The sequence below is a fragment of the Pleurodeles waltl genome, chromosome 8 (assembly GCF_031143425.1).
Source record: "Pleurodeles waltl isolate 20211129_DDA chromosome 8, aPleWal1.hap1.20221129, whole genome shotgun sequence".
In the NCBI taxonomy this organism is placed as follows: Eukaryota; Metazoa; Chordata; class Amphibia; order Caudata; family Salamandridae; genus Pleurodeles; species Pleurodeles waltl.
In genome coordinates this window covers 1,190,972,485-1,190,992,737 of record NC_090447.1, presented here as the reverse complement: position 1 = coordinate 1,190,992,737, position 20,253 = coordinate 1,190,972,485, and the positions used below count along the sequence as shown (strand labels likewise).

Below are 20,253 nucleotides of genomic sequence, written 5' to 3'. Positions count from 1 at the left end.
GACCCAACACCAGATGGCGAGCTATGCAGAACATGTGTATCTACAGCGACAGATGCCATCGAACGTAATGTTTTTCCATTTGCAGCATGTGTAGCTGTGGATCACATGCTGCGCATAGACTAAAAAGCATAAACCTAATTGCTGATGCAGTGGCTTGTGAGCAGTGGGGGAGGATGTATAGAACAAGGTATTCGGGAGGTCATGTGTGTCACGTGTGTTGGTCGTACCATAACCCTACCATTCTGTGTATTTGCAGAATGTATTTGTGCCTACCACTGACTCACCCTACTTTTCAATATTATGTGGAGGGAGTCAGTTATCCAAAGCTGATATGTAAGTGTCCTGAAAAAGTTTAATAATGCTACCAAAAGCTAAGAGTAACGTATTGCCACACCACACTGTTATGGTACGCACAATCTGGACGAAGGTTAATCAATGAGGTTACCAATCTACCCACTATATTACCACCAACTAAGCCCAGATTCATGTTTAGGTTGCACATGTGAAAACCTCCTTCTCTACTTGAACATATGTGTGTAGTGGGGATATTTGTAAGTTTTTACTGATTTCTGTGCCTGGTGGGGGTGAAGCGGTGGAGGCAATGGAAGATAAGTAATGTTAGCTTACTAACATATGCAAAGATAGCTGCTGGGGACACACAACTGGGCCGACTTTCCAATAGAGCCTACGGCACATATAACAAATCAAACTACTATTGGGTGGAGGTGGAGGCAGCAGATTCATTTTTGGACTCTGCAGGTATACCTGTGCTTATATAGCACATAGGTATACCTGCAGAGTCTGAATGATTTAGTTCAGAATGGAGCAAAATATATAGGGCCTGATTACAACTTTGAAGGAGGGTGTTAATCCGTCCCAAATGTGACGGATATACCACCGCCGTATTACGAGTCCATTATATCCTATGGAACTCGTAATACGGTAGATAGGATATCCGTCACATTTGGGACGGATTAACACCCTCCTCCAAAGTTGTAATAAAGCCCATAGTTTCTTTAAAAAACTGTATGAAGGAATGCACATTTTAAAATATCCACTGTAAATTTTACATTAATTTACTATAAATGTTAATCCACTATAAAAGTGTACAAACCTATTGACATTACCACTGATACAGCTACAGCATGGCTACTAAAAGATCATGCAGCCCCATTCATTCCATTGACTTCTGATCAAACCTTCAGTCTCAGCAGGGTTTATTCCCTCTGACTGGAAAAAAGTAAACATTATTCCACTTATAAAATTATAACCTGGATACTATCATTCCAGCCAACTTTAGGACCATTACCAAGTAAACAGTTCTGGCCAAAGACATAAAAAAGGTTTTCACCAATCAATTACAATATTTCTTGAACACCAGCAACTCTTTTTCTTCTTTAAAATCTGGCTATCAAACGTCTCAGGGCATAGAATGCACCTTGGTAAATGTCTAGGATGCCATACTCAGGTTTGTGGATGACGGGTTAGGATGCCTGCCAGACATTTTGGACCTTTCTGCAACTTTTGAGACAGTCAATCATTCCATACTTCTGAACAGTCATGCATCAGTTCCTCACACTGACAAACTCACACATGATTAGTTTTGACTTTTTCTTTCACACTGTTCACAAAGGTGTAGAATGGGCCATTTCTCCCTCACAAAGTCTCACAGTGTGTTGGGGTTTGAGAAAGGCACATCACATTCACCAATCCATTTTAATATATATTGCTCCTTTGTTGTTGATCTATTTTTCTCAAGTGAGAGTTTAATTGTGGGCAGACAATACTCAAGCTTACATCAGGTTTTCTAGTAACATTGCCCTGGTGATCATCCTGAAAAGCATACTGATCTTAACGGAATCCTGAAAGGGGGGGGAGAACTTCTTTGACCTTAACAGCAAGAAATCTAACCTTATACATTTCGGGGCTAAAGATAAACCCAGCACAGCATCCTTCCCTGGCCCGGCCATTCTAGGTCAAGGCCTAACACACCTCAAAGGCCATGATGCAGCTATGACTGTTAACCCCTAGGTAAGCAATTTATTTAGCAACTGCTTTCACTACCTGACCACACTTAGACCAATCTTGCCTCTGTTCAGACAAAGCATTGGTAGTAGTTGATAGTGTGCAGCACAGGGTGTGGCATTCATACAGACTGAAGCTCGGGGTGGTTGGTATCAAGGCAAGGTTATCATGCTTATTTTGTCCACCAGACATGTAGGCCCACGCAGGCAGCACAAATACTTTGGCTGCTAGTTTACTGTGCTATTATATGCATCTGTGAACAAGGGTTGTCTGCAAGGGTTTTATCCAAATATATGAAATGTTGAAACATATATATAGGAAAGCCTTTATTATTAGGGTAAGCACTATAAGGAAATGCAATGGGCTGCAAGATCAGTTTGTATTAGCAACAGTAGTTCTGAAATAAAATGTGGACAAGTTGAAACAAATTATGGAAGCTTTTAGGTGGTAGCAGTCACCTACTGGAAACTACTCCCATTACCCTTGGTTACTGAGCTTGACTTATGAACGTTTTTTTTTTTTTTTTTTTTTTTTTTAAATCGTTGAAGATCTTGCTATACCCCTTCAAGGATCAGAACCTTTATATAAGCCTCTCAGATTGTGCATTCCCAGCGTCATGGTGCCTTCAAAAGGAAGAGAGCTTAATACATACCTAAAAATAACTAAGTAAACAAACAAACAACTAAACAAATACATATCTGTGTAATGACATGTTCCAATTAAATAAAACACTTCCTGATCAGCTTCACGAAGAAGATATCTCTTACAAACCATGCTCGCTGCCTTGGTCATTCAGGCACTCATTAGGAGTTTCGCAGGCGGGAAAGGCCGCCCGCCAAACTCCTGCAGGTCAGGAGGCCGCCAGTGTGGCTGCCTTCCCGCTGGGCCAGCGGGCAGAAACACAGTTTCCGCCCACTGGCCAGCGGGAAACACACAATAATAATAGAGACGGCGGCAATGCTGTTGTGTGTCAGGTGCACCAGCTGGCCAGGGGGCCCCTAAAGTGCCCATGCCAAGTGCACTGTCAAAGCAGGGGCCCACCTGTGGCCCCTGGTACCCTGTCTCTGACAGAATTTACATGGCAGTGAAACGCCGGTGGAGAGAGGGATCGTAATCCCCAGGGCAGCGCTGCCTTGGCGGACTGGGACCGCCAGTACCGCCAGGCTGTCTAGTGGCCGTAATATGGCGGTGCCGGCAGTTTGACCATGGCGCTTTTGCCACAGTCGTAATGTCATGGTCAGACCGCTGCTTTGGCGGCAGTCCAACCGCGACTGAGACCCTCAATTCCCATATGCCTCCAGTGTCAAGCTCTGAGCACAGTATAGCACTAAACTTGTGAAAGGGGCTTCCTCCTAGAGGACGTAAGAGTGACTTAGGACTAAGTTCTGAATTAGGCCAAAATCCTGGTTAATAGTTCAAATGAGAATTAGCAGCAGAGTTAGTGGGAATACAATTGCTACACAATAAGGCTCAAAGAGAACTTTCAGAATAAGACTGAATCAACATATCTTTCTATAGAAGGATGTAGTTCAGATTCTATGCAAGCTTTAGGCAAAGTGCCCTTCTGCATTGTCTCAGTCAAGATAAATGCATAAATAAAATGCATGATAACTTTAAAGCACTTACTGGGTGTTTTAAAGTGCACATTTCATATAAAACGCATCCCAACGACCAGATATCACTGTAGGGTTAAAAAGAAATACACAAACATTAGTTGAATAATTGTAAGAGATCACAGTCAACAATGTAATACAAACACACCTGTATAACAATATTCCAGAAAAAAAGTTTGAAAATCAAAGGATCAATTGGCTCATCAGCTGTTAGTGAGACATCGCACATGTTGGGAATTTGTGACGGTTTACCTTGGAACTTTCCTTAAATGTCCTAAATTACAATGTTCAGACTACAAGTGTGACTGTGCCGAGCTATGCAGGAGTGTGTACAAGTCACAACACTTAAAAAATCTTTGTCTATACCTAACTGTGTCTTCCACACTCCAATCTACCTTTTACAAGTTACATCTGCACTCACCTTAACCACAAGTTCTTCAACAACCTCTATATCTACACATACCTCTTCCTAATCACCTAACCCTCTTTATAGCTGTTACTCATTGCTAATTAATAACATGTTGTTATTCTTAAAAATATAAAAAGTACAGTTTTCGTGTTCAGTATTTTTCAATAATGAGTACCCAAAACTCATGTTTTCAGGTTTCTTGTTCTTGAGTTAGTTATTATGGTATTTCGTTTTTGCGGTTCCTTTTATTTTAACATAATGTGTGTGGAAATGTACAGTGAAAAAAAGCAAATTCAAAAGAATGACTCGAAATGTTTTCTGTACAAGGGCTTGGGCTAAAATATTGCACACTGAGAGGATCAACTGGAACCCTTACCACAAGTGGTTAGAAGCCTGATACACACATGGAACCGACTGGGGGAGAGGGGAGGTAGTGTTTGCTAAGTAACAACACTACTTTGAAAAACTGGTTGGAAATCGAGGCCATAGTGGCCCTAGACACATCAAATATTGCCCAATTGCTAAAGGAAGAGTGGCTAAAGGTCACTTTTATTTATAATGCTATATAACTTTGCACCAGGTTTGACCTTCTCTATTGACACGGTCATCTTTTAAGTTTTTCAAAATACCAGATTTTTTTAAGGATATCAGCAGAAGATACACTGAAACATAACTGTGCAATGACCTTATGTAGAAGGTTACCAGTATGCTATGCTTCCAAGGAAATAGACTGATAAAGCTCTCCAACCCTCCTGCAACCCTCCTCATGCCTCCTAAGAAATTGATGAGCTCTAAGGAGTCGCAGGAGGAACAGAAAGATGGATATGATACAGTTTCTGCCATTTGAAGCTGCATCGGCAGTAATTAGAACAGCGTTGCCCTGATTTCAAGATAAACCACAGGAGCATAGGATCTTTGATGTGGTGGAGAACCGAAGCAGGAACATTATAGAATGGTCCTTGACAACTATATTACAAAAAAAGAGAGACTTGCCTAGGCTGAGAGAATTGCTAAAGTCCATATAAGAATGGAGAGAAAAGTATCACCTCACAAAAATGTTTTTATCAAAGTATTTTCTGCATACATAAGTAATGCACTTTACGATGAGCATAATAATGCCTTTGTTTAGGCTCTTGATGTCCTAGATGTCATACAGAAAAAGCATTACTCGTGTATGATATCGAAATGGCCAAAGATATACCATGCATATCCACTGAATCAAAGAGAAAGTAAGCACTACAGCAAACCAAAGTGCCTTTGGTCAAACTATTTTGAAGTAGAAAAACAAATTCAAAAATATAAAGGACTGAGCAAACTAAGAGCCCAGTGACTGCATATTGGGTGCTGTAAACTCAGGAGTGCTTCCAACATGAAAATATGAATAAGAGACTTGATTACAGAATCCACGTAGGAGAAACATCATAGAAATGCAACTAATAATAACCTTAATACACATTTTCGTAAACTCGTGTATCTCTGCGCATGATGACACCCTCACCAAATGAGAAGTAAGTATTCAAGGTGGCATCACATCAATAAGCAAGAAAATCATCACATTTGCTGCAAATAGATGAAAACATGTCACTAGGTAGTGGCCAAAGTTTTCTTGCACTGCTTTTTGAACTGATTAGCGATTTTCTGTAAAAACAACTCTTTCGTTGATTTGTCACTAGAAAGATTTCTTACATTCGACAAGCCCTTCATATTAACAAATGATGAGCATCACCGACCTTGAACAACCACCAGCTAGAATAAGAAACGGTCAGCACACAGATAAGTGATGAAAAGCTAAAAAGTATTTTATATGTAATTAAAACAATTTCTAAGAGGTGCAGTTGGTCACCATAGTTTCTAAAAAGCACATTAATTCTCTGAGAACTTGCCTAAACTCTTGAGTCACTTGAGCCAGGAAACTGCTTCTCCCAGAAATACACTCCAACCAATGTTTCAAGTCTGTGTCTCGTCTGACACAACGGAATAATGGAGGCTCCTGGTCTTGTTACCCTAAAGCAAGCTGCCTACGATATTCATTCAACCACAATTGTTTGGTAACCATGCACATAATCTAATTGAGTGATGCAAACATCTTAATGGAAATGGAGTGGAGCAATCAAAATATGTCCTAAAAGACCTAAATAGTGTGCCTTAATTTCACAAACACATGGATGCACATTATCAACAGAAATGGAATGCAGCAAGCTTGTACTTTTTATGTTGGCCCATAATGGAAGATCACATACCTTTTATTGTTGTATGGTGTGTTTTCCCAGATTTCCGGAGGCACGTAGTAAGGTGTTCCAACATATGTACATGCAAATGCTTTTGGACTAACAGGAACAAAAAAGACAATGCCATTACTGCTTCTGTTTTCTGCAACTCTTAGTGAATAAAACAACTTATTTCAGAGCTTCAGTAGTTACATGTTCCAATAAAAAAAAGACAATTGTGGTGTCTGATTTCAGAGTTTTTTGGTGAATGTGAAATCAGACACAAAAGATATTTGCATGCAATTCACAAGCCAAGTACTGTGAAATTGCACTTGCAGGTTTTCCGCAGGCTAATCTCTGAAAATAAATAAGAAAGGGAAATTGGGTGCAGTTTTAATGGTCGTAAACAACTTACATTAACAGCCCAGGTCAATAATGTGACATTTTGATGACAGCCTTTGCTCCGAGTGGTTTTTCCTGACCATATGCACAGCACCCGTACTTGTTAATTTGATGAATGAAAAACCCAAAGCACTCTATATCCCAAAACATAGCAAGGCATCCTGTTGCATAATCTAAGACTCTGGCTTCAGCAGTTACACGTTCAAAGAAAGAAAAAGAAGACTGTGGTGTCTGATTCAGAGTCCCTTGGTGAATGTGTAATCAGACACAAAAGATCTTTGCATGCAATTCACATTCCAAGTAGTGTGAAATTGCACTCGCAGTTTTTCCACATGCAGATCTCTGAATGAGAAAAATAAATAAGAAAGGGGAAAGGTGTGCAGTTTTATTGGTCATAAACAACTTACATTATTCTACATTCTGACCTGTGAAACTGGGGGTGAGAAAGCAAAACAGCCTAGGTCAATAATGTGACATTTTGATGACAGCTTTTGCTCTGAGTGGTTTTACCTGATGATGTGCACAGCACCTGTACTTGTGAGCTTGATGAATAAAAAACGCAAAGCACTCTATATTCCAAAACATAGCAAGGCCTACTGTTGCATAAACTAAGACTATGGCTTAGCTTCAGAAGGTTTGCTGCCACACCCACGGGTGAACTTAGTTCAATGCAACAACGCTTGAATGTGAAAGAACAGGTTATTGTAGTCCCACACAACCCACAGGGCGTACCTGCCTCGATGGGTAATCCAAATAATGAGTTACACGCTCAAGGATCCCTAGAGATGGAACATGCATTTCAACATATTTATTTTTAAATAGTTATTTTAAAATGCTGAGATCTAGTGCACGCTATATTGGTAACATCAAAGACGTAAGTATTAAAAACAGCTAAGCTTTCCAATAATAATGAAAACAGGGAAAAAGATAACACTGTGCTACCTCTAAGCGCTGTGCTAGTTTTTGCAGATGAATAAATCCTGAGTTTCAGTGGTGATGAGCATACCTGGACAACAGGATTTGTTCTCTGTTCGGAATATTTAACCAGCCATTTCAAACACAAGAGCAAAGAGTTTGACAATCCAGACACCAGTTAGTGAAGGCAAAATGCTTCGCAGAGCCTCGGAAAGTCTTGCTGGAGACTTATTCAGTCAAGGTAGAATCAGGTGCTGTGCTCATCCGGATCTGCAGTCTGCATCTGTGACCTGGGTGACGTTTCTCTCCTTCCAAATGGCCACCTAACAAGCATTTTATACTGGGGCTTATTAGGTCGAGCATTGCTTACATGCTCTACTTTTCCGACGTGTTTGTGTGTATCTGGGCTTTTAACAACGCCCACCTCACGCCCATCACTACCACTCGTTTGTGGGCTTGCCCTTCAAAAATCCTTTGATTACATTGGTAAATGGTTTACCTTTGTCCCTCCTTGGGGAGGTTTTGTTACCGCCTTGGCCATCGCCTCTGTTACATGGCTAATTGCACTTTTGCCAATAAGTTTAACTGCGAACGAACTTCTTTCCCTTTTGTTTATCTCTTCACGCTGATGCTCATGGCGGCCGTGGTGCTGTGAATAGGCTCCCTTATGTGAAAGTGTTTAACTTTAAATTTTCAATTTATGTGGCAAGAAAAGTCAGGTTAGGAGTTTATAACGCTAATAGCTCTAACTCGAGCAGATGCAAGACCCATTGCATTGCAAATGCTTGTCTGGTATGGGGTGTTTCTGGCATAACCTTAGGAATGTCTGACACAACCTGTGTGCATCAATATGCAAGTTTTAGATGCATTACTATAAACAAATATGGTAAAGATACATCAATTAAGACTACACTGTATATGTTATTGTTACCTGACCTTGAAATATAGGGAACAAGGCTCTTGTCTCAGACTGATGTCACATTAGGTGTTTTTGTCAATGTCATTGTCTGGATGATTGGACACCATCACAGGTTCTTAGACCGACAATGACATGTAGTATCTAGGTCGGAGATAGACAGGCCAATGATCAGGCAGACAAAAGTATGTTAATTCTGTAAAACACCCCTAATCGTTTGAATCATCTATAGCTCATGTTTACTTTAAAAGTTCACGGTATCATCTTGAGACAGATATGACAGGGAAATTGTATCATACTTATGTCCCCTAAGGTGCTGCAAAGTTGTTGTTTTGATGAATTAACACTTTTACGAGTTCTGTGAAAGATAACAAGCAAGATAGGCTGACTAAAATGGAAAATGCAGTTAAAATGTAATCTGTCCTGTATGTGTATATGAATTGAAACATGCATTTGCTGAAACAGATATTCATCACTTGTTACATCTTCAACAGCACATGTTTTCAAATGAAAAAGTGATCTCTGCCAGGAAGTCATGATATTCCCAACAATACCCAGCACTGTTGAAAGAAGGAAATGAAGTGCATGGGAATAAAATGGTAGAAACAATAATGTCATAGATTATATGCATATACATTTACTTTTCAAGTATTCTTTGTATATCCTAGATGTCCTTCTTCCCATCATGTGAATCGCTCAAATAAGAATGGAGGAAGCCTTACCATCATCCATAAGTCCTCCTCGTCCTGCACCCTAGGCAAGCAAGTAACACTCAACTCAACGGAACTGCTGACATGCCATTTCCCACTCTCTGTAATGCAGACTGCCACCTTCCATCTCAGCCACAAGCCTCCCTCGCAGAACAAGAACTTCATTGATGAATTCTCAGATCTCCTCACCACCTCATCATTCTAACATACCCACACCACACTCATAAGTGACTCAACCTCCTAGACAGCATAATCTTTAAATATACAAGATAACCCTCTTCAACCTCATTGATACACTCAGCATGGTACAGCATGTCACACACCCAATACACTTCAAATGCCACATCCTCCATATTGTGTTCTCAACATCACCAATTGTGCAATGCAAACCACCCATAACCCTGGACTGGACTGGACTGACCAATTTGCCATCCCTATACCCTGCTCAACATCATACTAACAAACCAAGGTTAACACAAATGAGAGAACCAAACCTTCAGGTAATTCAAAGACTCTTCTCACCCTATCAACTCCACGTCTGATGCAAACACCTTCTAAACAACGTCATTGCTGGATGTCTCAACTGCCTTTGATACAGTTGATCATCCCACCCTCATATGCACCCTGCAGTTTTAAATGGGATGCACCAGCAATGTCCTTCACTGGTTCTCCTCCTACTTTTTCAACCGACATCATTTTTTCACATTGACACCTCCAGGTCACAAACAATTCCTAGCATCTGTGAAGTTTCCCAGGGTTCCATACCATCTCCTGCCATCTACATTCTTTACATGGAGTCACTTTGTGCTTTACCTGCAAATAAGAGCATCAAGGTATACCAAAATGCCAATGACACACAACTCTATCTGAAAGTCACCTCCGCTTTAAATATCCATTATGTCAAACACTGCTTTCACATCATCCAGACCTCAATGTCCAGCCCCTACATAAGCTCAATCCAACAACAGAGAATTCTGGTTATTTGCCAAGAACAACAAACAGGATACAGAATAAACCTGGCTCAATGACATGAACCTTGGCAATTTTGAACCCCACCTTTCGCTGAACACACTTGCATCTCACCCTCAAAGAACACATTGGTGAAAAAACAAAAACGGCCTGATACCAGCTCTCACTTCTAAAGATAATCAAAGCATTTCTTCCAGAAAGAGATTTCAGAACTGTTGTTCAAGCCCTCATTCTCTTGCATCTGGTTGGTGGCAAAGCCCTACTCTATGACCTCCAAGACCACCCTGGCACCCTAGGGGGCATCATACATGCTGTTCTAGGGCCAGGCGGAATAGGAACACATTACCCGCACCCTGGTGGAACTCCACTAGCTTCCCTTGCTGGTCTGCACCATCTTCAAAACCAACTGCATCATTAACAAAGCCATCATGAGCAGCATCAACTATATCTTGCAGACATGCTCACCATCTCTGGTGGTTTTTGGAACACCAACAGCCTATATACCGGGACTTTTCCATCTATGCACCCAGGATCTGGAACAACATTCCTGTATCCATAATGACACCCCCCCCCCCGAACGCTGCTCCAATTTGGGAAAGAGTTGAAGACTCACCTCTTTAAAGAACACCACATCAGAATGCATTAACCATTCACACCCCAGCTTCCTCTTTTATTATTTGTTGGCTTTATGCTTGTCTTTGACCATGTACAGTGCTCTGCTGCCTTTTAGTTTAAGCAACAGAAATGCCATACGCATACATACATTCTCTTCACCCCGTTGAAAGGGGTGTCCCATTACTATACAAAACATAAATCTTAACTCATAATATTTAAGACTATAATAAAATCAGATTAAATGCAACTAAGATAAAGACGTGTATGGATGGCAGATCAAATTTCTGCCAGAAGGTATTCAGGGCCCTTCACAAGAAGTATCCACAGAATATCATCCTGTAAACTTACAGAGATGTGGATTATCAGAGTTGAGGGGAATGATGTAGTTACTGCCACAAAAATGTACAAGAATTAAGGGATCTACTTTTGCTCTGCTAAAAGTAGGAACTTCCCTGCAATCCAGTCCCACTAATGCCCTTGAGTATGCAGAAGGAGCATCTTGTCAACTTGTGATCAACAATAGGCACAAAAGCAGATGGTGAGCTACATTGGCAGGTTCATCAACCAGGAACATAAAAGTGTCAATGGTGCAATAATGTGAAGAACACCTTTTTTTTAAAGTATTACTGAGATGTTTAGTTTAAAGTATCATCTTTTGGCAATCATCTTCCACCATTCATTCACTCAGGGAATGCAACGGTCAGCTGCAGCAGTGGCTGTGTGACAGTCAGACCCTTGTGGATGTTGTGCAAATGCAATGTCTGACATTTTGCAAACCCTGTTATTTAAGCCTTGATTGCAGCCCCTATTGCAATCATTGTCTGTTTGAAAAATTATTTTTAATGGAGAAAAAAAAGACTATTGGTGCTAATGAGCTCTAAAATCTCATGTCTCCAAAAACCAACGGTATTTAGTGTTTCTGCTTCGGCTTCCCTCCTTCTAATGGGCTTTCATAAATATCGTCATGTGTCATCTTATTACACGCTCTTCACAGTATGCCTGTTCAGCAGATGATCCAGGTTAGGTTCTCTCCCTGGATGTTTAAGCTTTGCATTGCTTGCATGTCACTTTTTTCCTAATCATGAACTGGTTCCCTATTTTCCATCTTGTGTGTATACGTGTAGCAGAACATCCTTTCAATTGTGCTATGGATTCAGAAGACACATAATGGTGGAAAAAAGATTCTCCACTTTAATTCATGCTGTCTGGAATTCATTGCCACGTTCTCAGAAGTGTGAGAGTTACTCTGCTTTACTTGAAACCTAATACCCGGAGCACTTCCCAAAACGTTCTATTAATTTTTTACAGCTTTTCACCATGATGGGGTTCCACCGTTGCCTGTTCCAGACATGTTTGCTAGTTTCTGCTATAAGACCATGTCTGTGCACAAACAGAATGTCACACATATGTTGTTTACTTAAGATTTTGTATCTCTCTTCCCGGGTCTGTCCAGTCACATGACTGAGCATCATCCCAGAGCGTGCCTCTGTGAGCACAGTAGCAGTTATCTTAAATAGCTCTACTTTCACATTGCTTGGGGTATAAACTCTGTTGGACATACTGATGTTATTCAGCAGAGCAGGGATGTTTTACTATATTTCTCCAGTTTGTAAGTCTGTTCATTGGCTGCCACTCTATGCATACATTGCATTGAAGCTGGGTGCATTATGTTTATATCTCTGAAAATTCAGCAATTTCTATATTCATATGAATAGGTGGCCTTGTTGTTCCCACATAACTTGCAGCAAATTAGTAGCATTCCATGGTCTTCCTTGGGTGAAACACAAAATAAAATTACTTCTCTCTCTTAATACACCTAGGTGTGGAAAGGTTTCCCAAACACTCTGCAGCGAGTCTCTCCATGCTTCCATTTCAAAGAAATCTGTCACAATACGTAAAGAAGTAACATTTCTCAAGGTTCCTAAGAACAATTTAATAATGTATAAGTCATGTACAGTTTTGTTTAAAAAAAAAAAAATTCTAGATACTGCTATATTATTTTATATATAGGTGATAATTAATTTTAAAAAAAGTGTTAATCTATTTGCCCTGATCTAAGAGTTCAGATTGAGATATGTTCCACTAGATCCTAATCAAGATTTGTATATTTATAACATGTAATTCTTTTAAATGGTGATTCTTTTTAGTTATGTCCATGTTCTCCTGCCTCGAGGAAGGGTCCACCCTACATAAATTTGTAAACAAAATTAAGAACTCTTCTAAACCCCTCTAAAATGTTGAGACCAGGGCACTGAATACATCGAAACTAGCTGGGGTTCTGTGGCACAAAACTGCTGCTGCCCTCTCCTCACACTGTAGTCTATTAACCTTCACCTGATGTTTTTGTCACTTAAGCAGTTCCTCTTGAAGACTATGTTGCACATTCAATCATCATCATCAACACAAGCTTTATTCGGTCAACAGGCCATCAAAGCAGCACAAACAATATAAATATCATAAAAGAAATATAAAACTAGTACAATCCTGGTTTAAAACTGATAAATAACAATTGGTTTAAAACCCAATTACCCAGGTTAAAAAATCCTATCCAATCTTCTTTAAGATTCATTGATTACATAAAAGTTACGTATATACCATGCTGCTACTAAAAGCGTACTAACTGCATAGATTAGCACATTAGACCTATGGCTTTTTAAAATCCTCAAGGCTAGAGCACATTTACTCATCTTCATTTCCCGACAGATTTTGCAGATCCATTTGGACCTAGGGGATGAATAAGAAGGACAAAAAAAACATAAAATGTTCAACTGTTTCAGAGGCATCACCGCACACAGGACATATATCGGAAGTGGCAGTTGGTCCCCAACTATTCGTCAAAGACTTCAAAGGCAGGGACCCAAAGCGAAATCTAGCATATAGACCCTTGCCTAATAAATCAGGTATTATATCTAAGTAGGGTTCAAACTGTAGATACCACTTTAGATCAATAAAAATGTTAGTTAATCGTCCATGGGATTTACGACAAATATAATAATTTCTTACGTGAGACCAATATACACATTTCAGTACTTTTGGGTGGGACTTCTTTAGTTTATGGGGATTCTCCCAAAAATCTCCTAAGCCCAAAGTGCAAAACCAGCTGGATACATGCTTAACCCATGGAATAGTAGCCGAATTTGGGGACCTTAACAGTTCAAGAAGTGAGGTCTTATATACACCCAATTCGGGAACGGTCCAGAGCCTTACCCAATATAATAGAGGTCTTAGGGTAATTAGATCAGCTATTCGTTTTAGACCCAGGTCAAAAAACATTGGGGTCAGTGGGGGTACTAGGAGGGCACGAAAGCAGAGCCCTCGCAAAGTTATTCTCACCCAGTTAGTCTATTGCTATTGTAGGGTCCCCATACCTCCGCACCATAGACAGCAGCTCCCTGCGCCTTAGCCACATAGATCTTGATTTCTGGAGATACAGCTTTAGTGGTCGTGCTCCTGTAAAAGTGCAGTATAGATGCTGCTCTTTGCTGTAGGAGTCCCACACTTTTGCTGATCTGCTCTTCCCAGTGTAGTTTATTTGAAAGCCTCACGCCCAAGTAATCAATAGAACTAACCTTATTCAAGGGATCTCCATCCAGTGTAATAGTACATTTCTTCCGTAATCTAGGGTGAAATACCATCAATTTGGTTTAATTAAAATTAAACTCCAGACCATAGTTCCGACAGAATAAGTTAAATCTATCGACAAGAATTTGTAGGCCCATTGGGGTCTTTAAAATAAGGAGTGAATCATCAGCAAAAAGGAGGATAGGAATTTTCTGAGCATTTAAGGTGGGGGCATCATTCTGGCATGCAATCATGTCCTGCACCACCTCATTGATTAAAAAGGGAGAACAAGAGAGGGGCCATCACACAGACCTGGCGATCTCCCATGTGAATGGGGATTTTATCAGTCAGTTCGCCTTGGTTGCCCCATCTCACTTGTGCATATGTGTCTTCGTGCAATCGCTTTAATATTTGAATTATACTGACTGGGGTCCTTATTCTATGTAGCACTTTCCATAGCTTCTCTCTTGGGACCAAGTCAAAAGCAGATCACAAATCAACAAAAACAACATACAAGGGTTGCTTAGCGAGAACTACATATTTCAAATATAAGACAGCCAGCCTAAAAACCTGATCCAACGTACCAGTTGTGGGTCGAAACCCCGCCTGGAGGGGAGAAAGGATCTGATGGTCAGTAACCCAACGCGTTAATCTTCCTAAAAGTTGTTTCGCGAAGATTTTTTGTAAATTATCTATAAGACTAATCGGTCTATAGTTAGTTGGGAGGTTTACGTTACCCTTTTTATAAATAGGAACAATTTCAGCCCCCTTCAGCAATTTTATTCTAAAGTTAATTTATAATCCAGGTCTATATAACTGGTTCAGATCTATAAAGATCACCTGGAATCTTATCCGGTCCTGGAGCTTTGCCAGGTTTGAGAGAATTAATTGCTTCAAGGGTTTCTTCCATAGAGAAATGAATATAGTCCTCAGGGTCATAAGGACCCTCTCCTATGGGGTCGGTGGCAGGGTTCACGTCCGACGGAGATGAAAGGTCCTGTCCCACATCATAAATACCGGGTACCAGAGGAGTATCAGTTATAGCATAAAGGCAAGAAAAGTGATCCACCCAACTTTCTGGTTGAATATGATTCCTTATGGTATTCCTGCCCCCTCTTTGTCGTTTAGACAACAGTTCCCAGAACAGCATATTGTTATTGGATTTTGAAGTATCCACCAATTCCTGCCAGATGGAATCTTCCCCTTTTTTTTTTTTCACTCATGAAATAGTCTCCTTATAGACACATCTAGCTTGTTGTATCTCCCCCAGAATCCCAGTCATAATGGCTTTTTTTAACCCAGACTTTGCCCTAGAACATGCTTCGTCAAACCATCCATTACTTACCGGGTCCCCACCTTGCGATCTTGCCTCAACCTTTTTATAGAAAATGCTTTGCATTTTTAAAATCATGGTATCATGTATACTGAGAAAAGGGATAGTGTTAGGATCCTGTTCTTCATAGACTGCCAAATTGCCTATAAACATTTGATAGATCCCACATAACAAGTAAGGGTTCGACATCACCTTTGGCTACCCAACCTTCATAGAAGTATTATTCAAATTTGGAGATGGGACCACTGTGTATTGTGTATTAAGGGTTCTCCTAAAAACATCCCCTGAAAGGGAGAGGAGCAAGGGATAATGGTCGCTCTCGCATCTAGAGTCCACCCTCATATCCCTCAACAGGGGCCATAGTCTCACATCCACTAAAAAATAGTCAATGACACTTGTCGATCTGCCTCGTTTGAATGTATACACAGTATTTATATCAGAGGGCATACGACCATTACAGGTCCTAAGGCCATACTTTAGACATAGAGAAGCCAGTCGTCTATATGAACAATGGCGATGACTAGTTAGCTGTGGAATCCCCCATAATTCACCCTCCTCAACTGTTAAACTACTAAACAATGCAGATGGTTCAAAGGTGCAATTCAAATCCCCTGCTATAATCAAAATAGACGAGGGTTGTAAAGTATCTAAAAAGTCTGATAATAATGTTATGATCTGAGACTCAGATCCTCGTGGGACAGATCGAGCATAAACATTAATAAGGATTATAATTAAACTCTGTTGGAACGAAATTTGCAAACCCATCAAATCAACACAATCAATATCTAAAATCTTGTAATCACATTGCAATTTCTTATTTAAAAGGATTAAAAGCCCCCCTTTTGTGCGGCCTGTCCCCTTCTCTGATGATTGAGCAGGAATGTTAAAAGAAAGGAAGCCGTCTATGTAAATTCTGTCCTCTGCCCAAGTTTCCTGAAAAACAGATACCTTGAGTATTTATATATGCAATCCAGTCTGGATCATCCAATTTCCTCACAAGACCAGCTAGGTTCCAAGTCATTATTGATAAATCATAGTTATCTGGCTCAGTTCAATATATCTGGGGACTGGCATCCTCTATGATCATCTCCTTCTTAACAGTCCCGATGGGTCCATTCATATGTGACTCCTCAGAATTGCCCCTATAGAATACTTCTTGAGCTGTGGTTAGTCATACTGGTTTAGACCACGGATTTCCAGCTGGCACCAGTGAATCCCTCTCATGTTGGTGGACCGTATGTCCATAAATAGCAGCCTGGCATGAATCATCGAGTTTCAGCGCAAAAGTAATACCTCCCTTTTCCAACCCCCTGCACTGACGAGTACGTAAGTCAAAAGCAATAAGTTGATCCACCAATATCTTGTCGAAGAACTGAATCGAAATTATATCGGAATTAAGCCCCGGGGGCTACATCTCTTTGCTCCGGAAATATCCGAGCGAATGACTGAAAGGCAGTTCCGTCAGGAGCGTAACCAATGGATGACCTTGTTAATCCGAGATTCATGATCCTCAACTGAACCTGGTGGCAACTTGGGAACATCAATTATAAAAATAGTATTATCTTCGCATTTAGTCCCTAGATTTTTTATCGTTGATGCTAGCCCACTAGGATCATTACAGGAAGAAGAATCGCGGATAGGGGGGAATTCTAGTAACCTATTCGCAGCGGTAGAGGTTTCAACCCCCTTACCTGCTGTTTTAGCAATAACTTCACACCCCCTTGTTACTTGCCTACAGGGGGGCAGCAGGGCGAGCAGTATTACAAACACAATTCTCCATGGAATCCCTACTCGTAGATGTGCTATTAGGTACCAACCGCTTGTTCGTAAAATTATTTACAGGATTTGATTGATTAACCTCTGTATCAGGCAAGGGTGATCCCTCACTTTGAGGAAAGTTTACTAGCCACCTACAGGGGGTATTAGTAGAGGGATTTAGCTTAACAAACTTGGTATCCCCCTTTCCCGCCACCTCACCCTGTTGACATTTGCATCCACATTGATGTGCCATTTTTTCCTTCATTAATTTTGCTAATAGCAAAACCAGGTTCCTGACTTCATCAACCCTCTGTAAAATAAGAGCCACTTTGGCTTCGCTAACAGGTTGCTCCAAACCAGTGATAATAATAGGGGTATTAGATGAAGTGACATCTTCTGCAACTGGCTCAGACAAGGATTGTGCATGATCCATGGATAAGTCATCCTCCTCAGCCAGGGGGCCGAACCGATTAATGCATAGTATATTGGGAGCCACCCTTACCTCAGGGCTCAATGGGACGGGTATGGTTATTACATCCTCTACAGGGATTACCCCCCCCGGTCCAGACGATGAGTTAGAAGCACTACACACAGTTCCCTGAGATGGAAGCAGGGTGATATCACTTATGTTGGGCAAATCTTCTTCTCCTCCATCAGCCTGAATGGCAGGGTCTGAGGTTTGTCCCCTCTTCTTCCTATTGAAAATCTCTGGTATTTTCCTAGCTTGTGTCGAAGCCTTCGTTATAGAAAAGGCTCCATTGGTGTCCATATCACCTTTCAAAATGGCCTCCACTTCCTCAAATAATAAATCAATCTCATCAAGTGATTTTGGGCCACACCCTGTAACCATATTAACTAATTTCCTAGGACGTTTTTTCTGTTTTTTTATATCATTCGAGGGCACAGGCAAGTCAGCAGCCTTCCTTTTCCCCATAGTACCAGTGGGTAAGGTATAACAACCCAATAATAAAATAAGTCACAACTCTTACTTGTAGCTTGATCCTTCTGCCAAATTATTAAGCCCTGCCCGGCCTCGATCGGCGATGACGGGCGAAGACGGGACCGTCTTGGTCCGGTCTTCGCCCGGGCTCGTGCCGGGCGCGTCCCTCGAGGGGCGCATCAATTTCAAGATGCGGCCGGGCATGAGAAAGCTGGGAAGTGAAGTCCTGTCCCTGGGCAGTGCAGCAGCAACAACACCCGTCCCGCGGGGCACGTCAATTTCAAGATGCGGCCGGGCCTGGGAAAGCCGGGAAGTGAAGTCCTGTCCCCGGGCAGTGCAGCAGCAACAACCACATTCAATCATAACTACAACTTATACTTACATACCTGAGGAGAAGACGAGCAGACCCAAAGTCTCCCAATTTAATCTGTCCATGCTGAGTTAGAAATATATTCTGCAATAGTAAAATAGCATAAATAATAAATGTATTTCAAATGATATTGTTAAACTTATTTACATGTAAACGTTTTGGGGGTATTATCACTTGTCTATTATCTTATGATATTATTTTTGCTCCCATCCCTACACCTTGAACCCAACTAATGGGCTTTTGTATTAAGATTCAAGAACCAAAACGACTGCAATGTCACTACACTTAAAATATTATTGAATGTAATTGCATAACTGTGGAAGCGGGCTCCCAAATGCATAAGGAAATCATGAAAAGGCTTTTAAAATACATGCTCAACAGCACTAGAGAAGCCACACATTGTTACACAAATCCACCTGTAAACAAACTGGAATCAGAAACATAATCTTACACATGATGATGTGTTGTTAGCCTAAAACAAAAATAAAACCGCTGGGTAGCTCTCTTTAAAGTATCACTTACCTCTATAAACCTTGGAATTAGACTGTAATGATCAAAAGTATTCTTTAATTCTGGGGGAATTGTTTCCCGTAAACTGTAAAGTTTTAGAACATGGAAATGTGTGGTTCACTCAGCTTCATTAATTTTCAGGAGGACATTAATTATGATAAAAAAGAAAACATTTGATGCAGCTTGACTAGAGTCTTGTTGCATTTGCAGATGGAGCAGGTTGGACTACTGTTATGGAAGGATGTAACCGATAGGAGATAATGGACCCTGTCTGCAGGGTGTTGGGGCCATATACTTCACACAAAACCCTGAAATGTAATTTAATGTTTTTAAGGCTACAACATATTTAATAGTTATGCACATTATTCTTCAATACCTGAGTTCTAGTGAACATGAAGAGACTGTATATCAACATCTACCGTAAACCGTCTGCAAGGCACTGTCAAACAATCTATGCAGTCACTAAGTCCTCTTATGGTTCCAAAGCTCCTAATTTTCTTGGTTGTAGGTAAAGCACAAAGCTTACGCCAAGGAAATTAATTAGGATTTATAACAAAAGCCAATATGTAAGAAAAAAAAAGATGTGCTTAGAGTGCATGGAGACTCAGAATATTATAAGATTACATAGATGTATTTAAGGCAGCTCCAGAAAAATAATAAGCATTGGCAAAGCCAGCAGGTCTGGCGTTAGCTGCCAGCCCTTTGGCAATTCATTTTTTTGTTTGTCATGGTTTTTACAAACCGTTATTGCTCAGGGAGCTGCTGGGCCCGCATTAAATCTAAACAAAAAATGGCATAAGTGTTTTTCTTTACTCAAATAAGTACACATTACCATGGTGCACCCAACATTGAAGGAAACTACATTGTGTGTGTTCTCCTTGTACAGTTAGTCAATGAAAGAAAAATGTGAATGACACAATCACAGATTGATGAATTAAGTCGGGCTGAAAACCCCTTTAAGTAACTATGTCATACATATTTTTAGTAAAATCAAAAACTC

General features: G+C 40.6%; 1 protein-coding gene across 3 annotated transcripts in view; it reads right to left on the bottom strand.

The window, feature by feature from the left end:
- LOC138250505 (serine/threonine-protein kinase Nek3-like) overlaps positions 1-20,253 on the bottom strand; it is a 207,677-nt gene that overhangs the window by 102,353 nt on the left and 85,071 nt on the right. For all 3 annotated transcript variants that reach the window (XM_069205449.1, XM_069205448.1, XM_069205450.1), the window contains exons 6-8: positions 18,760-18,827; positions 6,288-6,374; positions 3,652-3,706 (exon numbers count right to left, since the gene is read on the bottom strand). In XM_069205449.1, coding sequence (XP_069061550.1) covers positions 3,652-3,706; positions 6,288-6,374; positions 18,760-18,827 — 210 coding nt within the window. The remainder of the gene's footprint in view (positions 1-3,651; positions 3,707-6,287; positions 6,375-18,759; positions 18,828-20,253) is intronic.